This window comes from Xiphophorus maculatus, chromosome 1 (assembly GCF_002775205.1).
Source record: "Xiphophorus maculatus strain JP 163 A chromosome 1, X_maculatus-5.0-male, whole genome shotgun sequence".
Lineage (NCBI taxonomy): Eukaryota > Metazoa > Chordata > Actinopteri > Cyprinodontiformes > Poeciliidae > Xiphophorus > Xiphophorus maculatus.
Genome location: NC_036443.1, coordinates 9,812,832 through 9,829,511, shown reverse-complemented (window position 1 = coordinate 9,829,511; position 16,680 = coordinate 9,812,832). Strand labels below are relative to the sequence as shown.

The 16,680-nt window shown below is 37.1% G+C and overlaps 1 protein-coding gene across 14 annotated transcripts in view; it reads left to right on the top strand.

Annotated features, from left to right (window-relative positions):
• cacna1d (calcium voltage-gated channel subunit alpha1 D) overlaps window positions 1-16,680 on the top strand; it is a 72,096-nt gene that overhangs the window by 25,935 nt on the left and 29,481 nt on the right. For 10 of the 14 annotated variants that reach the window (XM_023330431.1, XM_023330446.1, XM_023330442.1 and 7 more), the window contains exons 4-11: window positions 6,866-7,005; window positions 7,714-7,856; window positions 9,101-9,253; window positions 10,251-10,447; window positions 12,247-12,350; window positions 12,462-12,631; window positions 14,524-14,598; window positions 16,272-16,359. In XM_023330431.1, coding sequence (XP_023186199.1) covers window positions 6,866-7,005; window positions 7,714-7,856; window positions 9,101-9,253; window positions 10,251-10,447; window positions 12,247-12,350; window positions 12,462-12,631; window positions 14,524-14,598; window positions 16,272-16,359 — 1,070 coding nt within the window. The remainder of the gene's footprint in view (window positions 1-6,865; window positions 7,006-7,713; window positions 7,857-9,100; window positions 9,254-10,250; window positions 10,448-12,246; window positions 12,351-12,461; window positions 12,632-14,523; window positions 14,599-16,271; window positions 16,360-16,680) is intronic. The other 4 variants (XM_023330455.1, XM_023330415.1, XM_023330465.1 and 1 more) reach the window with 1 other exon arrangement.

Genomic DNA, 16,680 nt, shown 5'->3' with positions numbered 1-16,680 from the left:
TGCTCTGTGTGTGTGTGTGTGGGTGTGCGCAGGTGTGTGTGCATTGGGGTGTGTGCGGGTGTGTGTGTGTGTGTGTGTGTGTATGTGATGCTCCCAGCTGATTTGTTAGGTAGGTCAGACATGATGATCATGGGGCTGCAGCAGCTTTTCTTCTGGATTGATTGTACACAAATGCACAGTCACGCTCATATAAGTTTTGACTACAGCAGAAGTTTTGCTGTTTTTTTAACGGCATGTTTATAATCAGGCTTGTGACGTTATTAGCGGGAATCCACAGAGAATCTGATGTAAAAGCCCAATCTTAAAATATTACAAATAAAGAGCGTTAAATGTATGTGTTTTATAAAATTAATGTAAAGGATCTTTGAGGGGGCGGAGCGCTGCTTTGTGATTTATCTTCAATATTCCTTTGACTCTGGTTTTCTCTCTCTGGTGACTGTCGGTGTTCATTTTTGTTTGTTAAGCAACATGGCACTATATTAAAGTTCAATCATGGTGTTTTTGGTTTTATTGCATAAATATTGTCAGCAGTCTCTGGCTCCACTAATCTATCCCACGCAGACATCTTCTGAGTGCACAGTCTGTGGAACATGCAGCAGACAAATATCATCTTCGCCTCGTTTATTGGGCTTTAGACCCAGGTCACCCAGGCGTAACGGTATAACTTCAATCATGAATGACATGCTGCGTATGAATGTTTGTACCACATGCCCTGAATAGTTAGGAATTTTGAAGTGTTTTTGAAAAATCATTGTTATATTTTACTGCAAAAATGTGTCGTTACTGTAGATACTTTTTCTGTTTATTTAGAAAAGGTATTTGGCTGTCATTTATAGTTACTAAAGAGAAATGAAAACTGCTCTGGTTAGGATGCCTTCTGATGGATGGATGGATGGATGGATGGATGGATGGATGGATGGATGGATTGATGGATGGATGGATGCAGATGGCTAAAAATATCTGAAGCTCTGCTCTTACTTGATTAGTTGGTCTGCTTTAAAATGACATTGTGACCATTTTTCACATTGCAGTCTAAATGTTCATGTACTGCCATCTTCTGCAAACCCAGAGAGAATAAAATTTTATAAAAAGAAATAAAATTCTGCAGACCAGCAGCTGTACAGTTAACACATCCACCCTTGTCTCCTCCAATCACTCTTTCTCACACACTTTCTACTTCTGAAAGTAGTGCTGTCAGGTTGTATGAAGCCTTATGTAACTAGGAGTCCGGATTTGTGTCGCTTAATGTTTGATTTCATGAAATTGGATCTAATTAACAAAATGAAGACACTGATTATTATTTCTTCAGAGAGGAAGCTGGGCATATCGTATCGTGTTAATTTTACTTAAACGCTTTAAATCTGCTAAATTGAGCTCATTTTCTTCCCGTATGGATTTGTCTGGCATGTTTTTTAAACTGGTTTTAATAGAACTGCTCATAAATTTTACATAAGTCTCTAAATTAGGCATTTTGCTGTAGCATAATTCATTATTCAAATACAGAGCTACATGGCAATTACACATGTCTGCATGTTAGCATAAATCTTATGGAAGATCGTCTCATAAACTAAAAGGACTGAAGTTGACCAAGAGCTTTTGTCCTTGTATCTGATTTAAAAAGAAAAACAAAATCTATCTTGTTCAGCTTAGCGCTGAGAAACATTTGAGCGCACATAAACATCGCTGATAACTTTATGGATTTTTTAAAACTAAATAAAAAACACATTTTGAAACGCTCGGCTTTACCATGTTTTCAGTGCTGTTGATCTTGATCTTATTACAGGAAGGTTTCTAATTGATCAAGCTGTTTGTACACACAACATAATTGTAGCTTTAGAAAAGTGAAGGAAAAATGTACAATAAAACCTTCTTTTGAATAATTAATTAGTCATAAGTGCCTGGGGAGCGCAAAAAGATTCACTTGTTTGTAAAACTGCAAAGATTCACACACCATAATGTGACACTTGCAGAGTACAAGCAACTCACTACTGCTGCTATCATCATGTCTTTATTGGAGACGACAGTGATAGAGTTTAATTACCATTTTGAGATTTAATGACTGGGTTTACGTACTGCGTTCTGGATGCACACACATGATGTTCTGGGTGAAACGTACCATCTAACTCTGTCTCCATCGAACTGACGAAAACTGTTCCTCTTAGTGTTGAGGGGCAATAAAGAGTGAAAATCATATCAATGTTTTTTGGTTCTAATAACAGACAGTCATCTGTAGGAATATATTTCTCTGTAACTTGGTCTATAATGAACCAAACTAATTTTTTTAACATTCGTGTAGGCCCCTGTAATAATTTCCAAGGGATATATTGGACAATTTTAAGTGGTTTTTCTGTGAAGTAGTTATCAGTAGACAGTTTATTACCTAGAAAGTTATTCATTTTAAAGATGGATTTGTCAATCTTGGTCAACCCAACAATCTTGTCCCACCTCTAAACCAGAGGACTTTCGAGCTCGCAGGATACACTGTTCTGCCTTAAATTAATTAAGCTGTGTCTAATCTATTGTCTGAGTCTTATTCTGTTATCGGTGGCATCTGGCTCAAAATAACTGAGTAGATGAGAAACTGCAGCGCAGACTGTAATGTTTTGGTTTTTCTGTGTATTAATTTAGGTTTCTGTGTTCAGTTGAGTCTCTGTTGTCCCGTCTACCCCTTGATTGCTCCCAGCTGTGTCTCGTGTACCCTGATTACCCCTTGTGTATTTAATCCCACCTGTGTTCCCTGCTCCTTGCCAATACTGTTGTCGTGTCAGCCAGTGTCTCCCCTGTTAATTTGGGTTATTCTAGTTGTCCCCAGTTCTGAGCTCCTAGCCTTCTGCTCACCTGTGCTGCCTGGATTTTGTATTTCATCATTAAAACCATCATCATTATTGCACCAACCTGCTTCCTCCCCTTCCATCCTCATCATTCTTCAACCACAATTCATGACACAGACAGATATCAGCACAAGCTACAGTTTTTAATGAAACAAAATAAGCCAAAAACATTCTGCTAGCATAATTTTGTGATATTTTTTGTGGCAATGCGTTAACAGTATGCCAGCAGTCACCAGGCTTAAAGGTAGAGCACTGATTTGAATTTTCCGTGGGGTCCTCTTTGCCCTGAAAGACAGTCTAATTTTATCTTTCCATTGTGGAACATTTTCTTTAGCAACATGCCACTTTAATTAATTTTGAAGGCAACAATTGGATGCACAAGTTTGAAATCATTGTGGATTTTCCATTTTTATTTGATTAAATGTCACTTAAGTTGTAGAGAAACCTCACACTTCTTATGAGCATTTGGCATGAATCTATCTGAAAATCTGACATCTATTTGCAGCAAGAATCTATTTTGTATTAGAAATAATATGTTTCATTTAAAATAGTTTATGTAACTTCTAAAGAGTTTGGTCATGTTTTGTTCCAGAAGATAATAACTTGAGTTGCTTTATCCTCTCCCAACCTCTTCTGATATGTTTGCGATCACTGTCCTGTTTCAGTGTTCAGTTTTCACGTTTCAGTCATCCAGCTGCTGATTTGAGGTGAGGCTGAAGAACACATTGGTAGTTTTCTTATTGATAAAAAAAAGCAGACCGTAAGCATGATGCTGCCACCACCATGCTTGACAGATGGAACAGCGATCCTGGGTTTAAAGAGCCTCGCCTTGACTCCTCCACATATACTTATTCATATTGAGACCAAACAGCTGAGTCTTTATCACACCTCACTACAAACTTTGCTCCAGAAGCTATTTGGCTTGTTAGTATGTTGAGCTGCAAATCTCATTTGCGCTTGTTGTCGATAATATTGGAGCAAGTGCTCCTTTCTTCATTTCACACATTGATGTTTCAGCATCTTCCAGTTCATAATGGACTTAAGTCTTGGTGATAATTTACAGAAGGTAAAGGTGTCTGCCAGAAAACAAACCATTTTCATCTGTATTTAACACTTCTACCAAGAAGAGTTGTCAAAACTGCAGTCAGATTGATCGTTCCCACAAAAGACTAATAAATCCCCGAGATGAGAGGACTCGTCATTCAATGGGAGAGACGCTCATGCGTTTAACTGAAGGAGTTTGCTGTATTAAGGGCAGTTGTCTTGAGTTTCTCTCACTTGATTATTTCAAGTCTGTTTCTCTGCCCACATACAAGACAAGCCTGATTTCCATGGCAACGTTATTTTTACTACAACCTCAGAGGGAACGGTCGTCACTGATCCAGGACACAGGAAACAAAAACAGTGGGTATCGTTCTTTTGTCGACGCATAGTTCACAGGAAACAGAAACGCACAGAAAGCAGGAGCTCCGTCAATCTGTCTCTCTGTTCATTTATTCATCATGTCGACTTAAATGAACACATAATCAAAGAGCTTCAGGCCTGCGCTTCTCTCACGCTGCCATCCTGATATCCCCATGGCGTTGTGAAGAGTAAAGGTTTTAATAATATTATATAATATCATGTCATGCATGTTAATCCCATCATGAGGTTTGTAACACACAAAGAGGGGAAAAAAACCTATCATGTCTCTGCCTACACCTATAAAATCCATGCCATGGATTTAATGATCCCTCAGCACAGTATGAAGATTCCTGAGCTGAGAAGTTAGAAACAAAATTACTTCTTTTGTTCAGTTCCTGAAAAGATGGGTCACAGAATTAAAAGTGTAAAGTTTGAGGGTGAAAAAGTGTGACTTACATATTTTACTCCATGGATTTTATTTATCTGCATGTAATTACAGTAAATAACTTAAAATAAAAGCTAAAATGACAAATGCTGCTCTCTTGCTCAAAGGGGATCATTCAAAGTCTGATCGGCAACGATGCCAGCGATAGTGGTACACATGATCCCATGAAAAAAAAAATAAAAAATCAATTTCTCAATGTGGGATTCCCCCGCTCCCCTCAATAAATATATCGTCACTTGATCTAGTTCAGCAGTGAGAAACAAGAGTAATGAAAAACTGAAATACAAACCAAACAGTTTTGCAATAATGCAATCTAGCTGCATTGTCACATTTGTCTCCACAGCTTTACAAATTCAAGAGGCACGCGCACACACGCACGCACACACGCCCACACGCACGCACACACACAAGCACTGACCGTCAGCTGCTCAACAAGCAGAAGAATGGACATTTCAGTCTTCTGTAAACAACAAGCGGATGGAGCGAGAATGTTAAGCCGAAAGGAGGCAGACGGTGAAGGCTCTTATCAGTGTGAAGCAGCTCTGAATTATGTTGTTCTTCACAGGTCATCACCCAGCCGCTGCAGTGGCGCCACACTCAGTTAATGCTAGTAAACGTTTAGGAGTCAAACACACAGTCACCCATGAGAAATCAATTATTAAACAGCCACTGAGTTGTTCTTCTGAATGATCCAGACTGAAAGAAGGATGAATAATGGGTTTTGCACATTTTCATGGCTGTCACTACAGAAAAAAGATGTTTCACATTCTTGAAGATTATTACTTGTTACTTTTTTTTTATTTCTATGAAAGTAATAATAATAAAAAATGTTGAAATATCTCTCACAGAGTATATACAGACTAAATAAAAGTGTGCCTGAAAGCCTCTTTTATTACAAAAAGTACAAACTGAATTGACGTGACTGGATGTGAAAATGCTATTTAAGCCAGAACACTTTTCAGATCTAATGCATGGATAGATTACCTGTAACAGAAAAACTTTTATTTAATTTTAGAACAAAATGCTTATATTTATTTATCTATTTATTTATTATTATTATTTTTTTTTTTTCAATCAAATGATTTTTTTCTTTTTTCTGTTTATACCTTTGGATTCATGGCTGTTTTGCCTAATTCAGTTATATTTAGTGACAAACTTTATTTACCCGGTTATAATCAACAACAACACTATTTCCATTAAAAGGTTTTGTCATTAACTGATGCCTTATCAGCTTCTTGAAAATAAACTCACTCATTTACCATTTAAGTGCTGCTCTTTATGACTTTGAGTAAAGGGCCAATGGATATGGTTTAATGAAGGAGTATTTAGTGCCTGCAAGTGGCTCTTTATCTTTATGTTCATTACAGGAATTAGGTACTAGATCAGAAGAGGAACGTGAACATCTGGGTAAACTACAGAAATTGATGGTTATGCATCTGAAACTTGAAAAACACTTTCTGCGATGCAGCTACAGTCCTTCTGTGAATGTGTTTGTGTTGTTGGCTCAATGCCTTTCTGATAGAAGCTTTGAGTTTCCAAACCATAGCAAGACTCTCAGCCTGTGAGAGTGGGTGTGAAGTTAGTGTGCGTGTCACTGAAGTCATCAGTGTCTTTCTGTAACTGGGCTTCTTTGTGCCAGCTTTGTGTCCTTCAGATCAACAATGCATTTGTCTTGTTGTACATTTTACCTGCCAGCTTGCTAACTTTCTGGTTTGAAACAGATAGTTAATATTTGAGAAAGTGAAAAAAAAAGCACTGATGTAAGAAACAGGACAATGATAAAGGGAAGGTGAGACAGTAAAATGTTGTTCCCACACAACTTTGAGATACATGGAAGAGTCTGTATTTGATTACATATTTTTAGGTTTGGAAAAGATTGGAAAATATTTATATTTCTAGACTTTATTCCCTTTGACATTGTCTAATTGTGTTTTTCCTTGTTTCCTTGCTTCCTCTCTTCCTGAAGTCTGTCAGATTATGCACAAACATTTTCGTCTTGTCAATTTTAAGTCATCACAGAGCCATGTTGTTTTTTGTCATCGTCTCGTTATCCTCATGAAAAAAAGGGTCGTCAGCTAAATAATTTTGTTGTTGTCATTATTAATGAAAACAACACTAATGTTCAGAAAGTACCCTAACCCATGTTTCTCCTGTTCCCGTTTCTTTTCTCTCTCTCTCCCTGCAGGAAACAGTAGAATATGCCTTCCTGATCATTTTTACAATAGAAACATTTCTGAAGATTATTGCCTATGGCTTAGTCATGCACCAAAACTCCTACGTCAGAAACGGATGGAACATGTTGGACTTTGTCATCGTCATTGTGGGGTAAGATCCCTGCCATTTACTCTATGGATATGTTATCCATAGAGCCTTCAGCATGCACATTCTCTCTAAATTACTCCATCCTTAACTATAACACAAACAATTATAACCCCAAACCTCCAACCAGAACCTGAAATTTAATGCGGATGCTCAAATTCTCCCCATTCAATCAGCCTGAGTTTAAGCCAAAAATCTCTAGTTATACAAAGCTGGCAGAAAAACACACCAAAAGACCCGGAGCAAGAGGTGGTTTTCAAAGTACATTTTAGACATTTATGATTCCAACAAATTCCAGATGGCAGCAATCGTTGGGCACATGTACAGTTACATAAATGTGCACAGATGCAGATCCACACACACAGCTTTGAACAGAGTTACAGGTTGTGGGTAAACCACCTGGCTCATGTGGGATTTAAGTGTAAATTCAGCTGATTTGTGAATCAAAAAGGTAAATAAGTAATGACGTACATAACAGATAAATAAACTGATCAATGGCCCTGTTAGATTAAGACTTAAAATGTTTTCTTTAAACCCAGAAGGGTTTTTTCCCTCCACACAAGTTTCTCTCAAATTACAATAAAATGTCTGACAGCAATCACACACCTGATATGAATTGGCCATACATGTACAGCTCTTTTGTATCATAGCCATTTTACCCTTTTGACCTCTCCATCCCTTGTTTAATTTAATTTACTTTAACTTTATGCTCAGGTTGTTCAGTGTTGTCCTGGAAATGATAACCAAAGACGCTGACTCTGGTGGGCAGACTGGAGGCAAACCAGGGGGCTTTGACGTGAAGGCCCTCAGAGCCTTTCGCGTGCTTCGACCTCTTCGCCTTGTTTCTGGAGTTCCCAGTGAGTAAATTCAGAAATCTTCAGTCAGCCCTTAATGTTCACTGAACTGTGTGTAAATATTCACACAGTTCAGTGTGTTTCATAAGCTTGGTTTAAGACACCTTCTATCTTACTGTGATTTGTAAACAGACTAATGTAACCTGGGTGGTTTGTGTTGACCTGACAGACTCAAAACTAAAGGTGCTGTTGCCTTCAGCTTCATCAGCATAAAAAAAGTATTGTTAAAAGAAATAGCTTAGTCAGTCTAACTTTGTTACACTTTTCATTTCTGGAGCACATTGTTGACCTCAAACAATAAAACAATTTAATCAATAAAAGTGGATTAAAAGACAACATACTTACCAAAATAGAAAAATGCAAATATAAAATCTCCGCAATGTATTTATTTATACAGTATTTAAAAGAAGGTTATTTTGCACAGATAGCATCTCTACAGTTCCCATTGGGAACCTGAGAAGATGGTGCTTTCTTCCCTGCTTCTGTTTCCAAAACGTATGACCGTACATTTGCACGTGCACTGATTTGTTTGCATTATTTTAGTTTCCATGGCAGCGGATCATTTGACTCTCTGAGGCAGGAAAGGATGGCTGGGAAACACAAAGTTAGACTGAAAATGTGTTTTTCAGCTCTGCTTTTGTCTGATATTTGTCTATGTGGGTTTGTTTGTGCAGTTTAATTAGACACAGAAAACAACGTCTGGGCTTTTGTGTACATCATGTCATTGTGAGAGCAAGTAGAGGAATTTAACAGGCTGTTAGTTTTCATGTGTGTTCAGCTGCTTTACATGCAGGATGTTTTTCATACACTAATTGATATTTGGATGATCATTATTTCCCCAGTAGTGTGTCTTACATTTTACTTGAGCTCCAACAGTTAGTGTTTTGATTTCATTCACAGATCATTTTTTTGTAATTTAGATCCAATACTTCATATGTTTTATTGTTGTGTTTTACTGTTTTGTTTTTGCTTTTGTATTTGAAAAAAGCAGAAAATTTGTTTGATTCAGAAATTGAATGTTAAAAATGTATTAGATGTGCAATTTTGAAATTATTTTTTCTTTTTTTTTCTTCAATATAAAACTTTTCTGAGATTAATCATTTATAAAATTGCAATTTTGCTGTAGCCTGAACTTTAATAATGACAGCGTCCAACCGTCAAAAATGTAACGGACATACACTTTTATTATCAGGAAATAAATAAAAGTTGTGATTTGCTGAGACTTTGACTAATGTGTGTGTTTACAGGTTTACAGGTGGTTTTAAACTCCATAATTAAAGCCATGGTTCCCCTCCTTCACATTGCTCTGCTGGTCCTCTTTGTAATCATCATCTACGCCATCATCGGCCTGGAGCTCTTCATTGGAAAGATGCACGCCACCTGCTTCGTCATAAAATCAGGTAAACTGGTCTTTATTTCATTATTCTGTTAGCTTCTATCTTTCTTTCACCCTAAACAGACATAGTGAGGATATGAGATTACCACAGATACAGGATTTAATCCCTGGGAATGAATGGAATAATGCACCTTGTATGTGAATGGTGACAAGCAGCTGAGAACAGGACACAACAGCAGATGGTGGATTAAATCCTGTGATTAAATGACAGATATCTAGCTATTATGTAAACAAGCTCACTCTTTGACTTAGTATTGCTTACAAAATAGCACAATCATTCAAGAAATGTGCTCATGTTTAAAGATAAATAAGTGTAAATGTAAAAAAAAAAAAAGCAGAGTAAGAGAGATTCTTGCTGTTGGAAAGTTGAAATGAGTCAAAACAGTATCTGGCCATATGTGTGATCTATTTTATTTAGCTGGGAGTGAAACCAGAGAACATTTTTCATGAAGTTATTGCATCAGTTGTTTTAAAAAAAGAAAAATATTAACTGACCAAGCTTTTCCGATTGAACAATATGTCTGCTTTTGCAGGACAGTGTTGTATTTTATCCTAATGCAAAATGTAAAATATGTTCATAGTCAGATGGGTATGTTATTGTCAATGTGCTATTTGGCGTTGATATTGCTCTCAAATTTGTTAGTTTTAATGACGTTATATGTAATTTGTATGAGGCTAAGCAATAATCGCTAAAAATGAAACTGAAAAAAAAAATCTGTAGAAGTTTCCATCAAAAAATATGCAGTAGCCTGAATTAGATGTACGAATTATTTTTTTACAGTAAGAATGAAGTCAACTTTAATCATTAAGACACATGCAGATGTACAATGATGTAAGGTGAACATGAATAAAATGGCTGAGATTTGGAGTTTTTTCATGCTGATTGCATTTCTCTCTGTGTTACACTCCAATCATCTGCTGTAAAGGTAAAACAGTGACTCAGTTTTGGCTTGTCTTTAGCGTTTGGTGTGCTCTCTACGTGTTTGTGTTCTCGCCTGCAGGAGCCCTGGCAGAGGAGGAGCCCGCGCCGTGCGCTGTCTCAGGGCACGGCCGCCGCTGCCTGGTCAATGGCACCATTTGCAGAGAGGGTTGGCAAGGCCCCAACAACGGCATCACCAACTTTGACAACTTTCTGTTCGCCATGCTCACCGTTTTCCAGTGTATCACCATGGAAGGCTGGACCGACGTTCTCTACTGGGTAATCGAATGTTACAAAAATGACTCAGAAGCCTGAATCTGCCACCAATTTTTGACTTTTTATTTAAAGCATGATCACAATGTTTGTACTGAAATATATCTGAAGCCTATGCGATATAAAATCTCATTAAGCAACCTCACATGGGTCACACTCACATGACAATGATTTCTTTCAGAGCTGCAGCCTGGACAGTGGCTTTCCTTTGAATTAACAAGTGTCATCGATTTAAAAAGCTAGCCTCCCTTGAAAACTCTCAGCTTCTCATTAGCAAAAACCAGCAATGGCTTTTAATTAGCCAAAACACTATGAGCTTCATCTCAGTCCTCCCACTCATTTACCCATGACGACCCTCATCTGTGAAATAATGAACTTCTCCCTCTTTCTTTTCCTCTGCTGTCTTCCTATAGTCCTTTTTTCTTCCTTTCCACACATTTTACTGCTCTTTCCATGTATGCGTTGCCATGGCAATTTCATCTCAGTGCTGGTGTTGTGTTGCTGGAGAGAACAAGGTCTGACAAACCTAAAACAATAAAGAATTGATTTATGGATAGATGGTCATTTATGTTACATGTGCCATGCGACCTGTTCTACTTGAGTTGGCCAACTTTAACAGTTTGTACATGGTGGGTGGGTATTTGGTACTTTGTGAGTGAATAATAGAAACAAAAAAAAAAGAAAAAGGAAAAAAAAGCACATTTTCCGTGTGTTCAGGAGCAAGGATGCACTGATCAGAAATAATTTCCACTGCCATACTTTGTAAAGCTCTGACCTGCTGATTCCAACTTCTGAATTTTCTTTTAGAACTATAAATCACAAAACATTTTTTAACAACTTGCATTAATTAAAAATGCATGTTTAATAGTGTAAAATAAAACAATGGCTTTATAAGCTAAGGCTTTATGGTTAGTAGATGGTTTCTTGAAGCAGTTTACTGAGTTACGAAGACCAAAGCATATCTGTGTGTATAATGACATGAACACTGACCAAATTAAATCAGATTTTATTTTATCTCATGCTTATGCCTGAGAGAAAAGGGTCATAGATCACTAATGAAAAGTTCCTAATTTCTTTGATCAATTTGAAAAAGTAGATTTTGATTAAAAAAAGCTACATTTCTTTAGGGGTGCCAGTAAGTTTTGTTCAAAAATGTAAAACAATAAAAAAAAACTGTTAATTATTTCCTAATATGCAAATTCTTTTTTCAATATTAAATAAATGTAATCAAACTAAAGTTTGGATTTTTACTAAAATGTATTAGAGAGACACGTTACTACTTCAATACAATATAAATAGGTTTATTTATATTTTGTATTTATCTTTTATGTAACTTTTCTAAAATCTTTGATGTCCCATTACATTTTTGATCACTGCTTCATTTTTGGATTTAAAGGGATTTTTGCGTTCCTCTGTAAGTAGTTGAGCAATTTCCATGAAGGACGAATATTACACAGTGAATAATATGACATGCCTATAAAATATAATAAAATGTTATGAAAACCTGTAACCAACATAAACAATACATTAAAGAAGCACCAATGTAAGGAACATTAAAGTAATGTACAAAGGAAAAGGCACAACAGAAACAACACAGAGGAATAAACTGAAGCCAGATCTGAATAAATAATAAGGAAATGATCAAAACCGGAAACACAGAAATCTAAACACCTTCAGATCATAACACATCATCCCAAATCAGTATTTTTACTTATGTGTATTTCTTTTTTCTAAAATCTCAAGTAGATACTTAGGCAAAGATTTTCCTAAGTGAGCTAACATTGATTAAACATTTTCCAATGCAGATGAATGATGCGATGGGCTTTGAGCTGCCGTGGGTCTACTTTGTCAGTCTGGTCATCTTTGGATCGTTCTTTGTTCTGAACCTGGTCTTGGGAGTGTTGAGTGGGTACGTTTACATTTTTACTTTCCACTTTTCAAACAGAAAAGTGAAAAAAAAACAACAAAACCTTTCTTAATCTTAATCAGGCGTGTGTGTTGTCTCTTTTTCTCCTTGCAGAGAGTTTTCCAAAGAGCGTGAAAAGGCCAAAGCTCGCGGCGACTTCCAGAAGCTGCGCGAGAAGCAGCAGCTGGAGGAGGACCTTAAGGGCTACCTGGACTGGATCACGCAAGCCGAGGACATCGACCCCGAGAACGAGGAGGAGGGGGACGAGGAGGGCAAGCGCAATCGTGAGTTACCAGGATCTTTTTGATTGCTGTTTGCTCCGTGTGTTACAGCAAAGGGAATCCGCCCAGGACTGTGGCATAATTTTCTTCTTCAGTCTTTCAAAGTCACTGAATGCTTGTGAATTTTCACCATCAATTCACCACTCAACAAACGCATGTTAAGTTTAAATTGGAGGATTCAAAAATACGTCTAAAACCTTAACTTTGGATAATTTCACGTTTGTTGTATTGTTTTGTGGACATCTGAAAGACAGATGAAGGAAGAGCCCTGTTTATATAATCAGTAATTATGCGGTTACATAATAAACTTGGGATGGTGCAGGAACCATCTTTTTCTTTTGCAAAAAAGTCATACAAATCTCATCTTCTGTGCACTGATGGCCCTACCGCGCTTTGCAGTCTGTTCACCTGTCAGTGTTCATGTTCTCCAGTATCTGCACTGCTTTTACCACTGCTGCTGCTGCTGCTGCTGTTGTTGTTGTGGTGATTACACACTAACGTTCTCTCCTTGATTCCTGCAGTGTGTGTGTGTGGGGGTGCATGTGTGTGTGTGTGTCTTGCAGGGACGCCTTATAGGGGGGAAAAGCTATGACAATTCTAAGGGCCCCTGACCAACAGGGGGCCCTCTGCAATTTATTCATTTATTTACTTATTTTCATAGAAATAAAAAAAAATTGGGGCCCTGTCAATTACAAAATTAATCATATTGTGTTTTCAAAAATAGTTTTTAGCAGTAAAAATCAACAGACCAAAAAGCAGACATCCATATTTGCACTGAACTGCATGAAATGGTTCGTTTCTGCTTAGCGTGCTTGACAGTGAAGTTTTCAGCAGAAAACAAGAACGACTGTGCCGGTTACTATGCTGCCAAGAAAAATAATAAAGTCAGGTTTTCAAAAAAATAAAAAAATAAAAAAATAGAGAAATGGAGAGAGAAAAATACAAGACTGTCAATGTGTAACCCAGTTTTTCTCCAAGAGAGGTGGGTAGACTGTGTGAGATTATCAACCATTTAGCATAATTAGCTCAGCTTTGCCTCCATTTCACCAGCATTCTATGAACGAAGGAAAACAAATTACCAACATATTCATATATTTAACTTGTACCTGTATCTCTTACCACACTTAACAACAGATGACTCAGCAGCAGCAGCTCTAGTCCCTCCTGACCCGTCCTCTCCTGAGTGAAATTAACGCTGCAGTATGTCACTTTTATAAGAAATATTTTTTTACATATTTGTTCAAACTGTCATTATGTTGTGACAGTATGGTATAGAAATAATCTGTAAAAAATGTATTTCATCCGTCTTCTCCCAGTCTACTATCTACTATCTAGAAACAACCAATCAGTGGCAGGAGAGTTTTTGTGCTGTCAATCATGCTGCGTGTAGAATGCCGCTAACATCAGATGTTCCCTCTCTTCCTCCCCTCTTACTCCCATCTTTCTTGTTTTTAACAACTGTTTACTTCCCCAACTCCTGTATTTCACATTCTCACTTAAGTTTCGTTTACAGCTAATCATCCTCAGTTTTAGAATGTCATATGTGGTTATTGTGTCCAGAAATCATGAGCGGAAAGATCTGGCTAGTTAGGTTTATTGACTTTCATTATAGCTAATACTGTTTAATAACTAATAATCTCATAAATAACCTGTGGATCAGTTACTGGTGAAGGAATGTCATTATTTGTATTATTATACTCCACAGAATGGACAGATTTAAATCATCAGTATTTTTTTCTGTAGTTTACCAGTGATTTTCTGGATACTGTAGCTGCATCAGTAGTTTGTTCTGAAGTTGCCTCTAGCTGTTCATTCCTCTCTCTTGTTCTGCTTTGTGTTGACTCACTGCTTCCTCTGCTGTCTGGCTGTGTGAACTGCATGTTGATAACACCAAGGGGTCACGCTGGCTGACCTCACTGAGAAGAAGAAAGGAAAGTTTGGCTGGTTCTCTCAGTCCACAGAGACACAGGGTAAATGTATTTGTGTGCACTTGAGCGCGGGAGCGTCGGGAAGACTTCATCTGTCCCCTGTGCGTGTTCTTGAAGACATTTCACCTTCGTCCTGAACAGTGTCTTTGCATTGATGGGCATGGTTTGCTGGATGCTTTGTGCACTTTGTTTCTTTATGCTGTTTTATTGTGCATGGTCCCTATCATCATCATCACCATCTATAATCATTTTCTTTAATGCTAAAGTCATATTCTAGTGTAAGAAGAATATATTTTAAGCAAAAAAAGCAAATAAAATAAATGAACTGAAGTGATTATAAACTACCAGATGCAAAAGAAATGTCTATTGAGAGGTGGATAATCTTCCAAAGTAAACTCTTCTATAAGCATTGTACAAGCACTGGTGAAAAGTTACAATAAAAGACAGATAAAAGCCGCCATACTGGTTTTGAGTACACAGTCAAAGGTGTAATAGTCTTCAAATAGGTTCAGCAGTTATAATTAACTGCAAATATAATTATTTGAAACAGAACAATTTACCCCAATTATATCTGGAGTTATGTTCTGTCCTGGCTAATGAGGATTAAATGGAGATCTTCCTTATCTCATCTGCATTTTCTTCCAATTTTCCTGTTTTAAAGGGTTTCTAAGAGAAAAGTGGTGATTTTGTTGAAAACAAAAACAAATTTAGCGTGAGATATTTTTTATATGGGCATAAATGTGTCTTTGGAATGTTGCCCCAATATTTTACTTAGCAAATTATATTTAACTTGGATTGTATCAGACGTGTCAGTGTAAAGGTTGCTCATCATTCATTGTCGTATCGAACGTGTTCATTATTTATCAGTAAGGTTGTTTTTCTGAATGCATGAATCATTTTCAGTATTTTATAAATGTTTTGTTCCCATGTCTATTAAAACCAACACTTACTGCAGTGCAGAGACCATATATCGCAATATAGAATAGAAATATAATAAAGCATTACAATTCAACAGTGCGTTTAGACGTTCAGATGTTTGGTTTATAGCTAATGAGCTTATTTCACTCTGATGCATTTGTTATGACAATGATAATTTAAAACAAATTTTCTGCAACAATAACTTTTCTACTCTGATGCAATTCCAGGGAATTAGAGATCAGCCTAATTTGTGATAAACTGATATATAGTATCTGGCTTTGAAAATCTGCTAATCTGATTTGGTAATAATCTATAATAATTGATAACAGTCAGCACATTCTATTCTAGGCTAGATCCATTTGTCCTCCCTGTTAACGTTGTGAAGACGTCACACAGATAGTTTAGCTTTTTTTCCCCCCTATTTTTTTCAAATAATTTACGACCGTCAGAGAAACCACAATACTGGCTCTGCATACCACATGCAAAATGCAGAGAAGATGCAAGTAAGAGACTTGCAACGTCTAAAAAGAAATTGGTGTTTCTCAGTTTTTTGCTTCTAATGTTTCATTTTATGTTGGTTTTCAGAAAAGTAATGGATCTGAAAAAAAGTAAATCTTTTATAAGCTTATTGCTCAGCTAAACAACGGAGGAATTAATGCCAAAAAGAAAAATGCTTTATTTAAAAAAAAAAAATGCTGATGAAATAAAATTGTAAGTCACGTAAAATTTATAAGCTTTTTCATGCAATTCTTTTTTTTTTTTTTTTTTTTTACATTTGTATGTGTGTGACTCTGCAGCCAGCATGCCCACGAGTGAGACAGAGTCGGCGACCACAGACAACCATAATGGAGAAGAGGACAAATCTCTGTGCTGTGGACCGCTATGGTGAGTTTGACACATCACACCTCAAATCAGTTTTGCGAAAGGTTTTTCATCAAGTAGCTCACAGCTGACGCAGAAGTTTCCCTTTAGAGGGAAAATGGTCACCAAGGTAGCAAGTTCTGAAACGCAGCACGAGTCGGTCGGAAATCAAGTCACGAAGAAGATTCCGCTGCCGAGTTTGCGTTTTAGAGATTTACAGTGCTTCCCATTTTTATTTTAAAACTGTCCTGTCTTCTATTTCCACCAGTCAGAAAATAACTAAATCAAAGTGCAGGTTAGTACTGTGCTGTGGTGCTGCATGGCAGCTATGCTCTTCTTCTCATC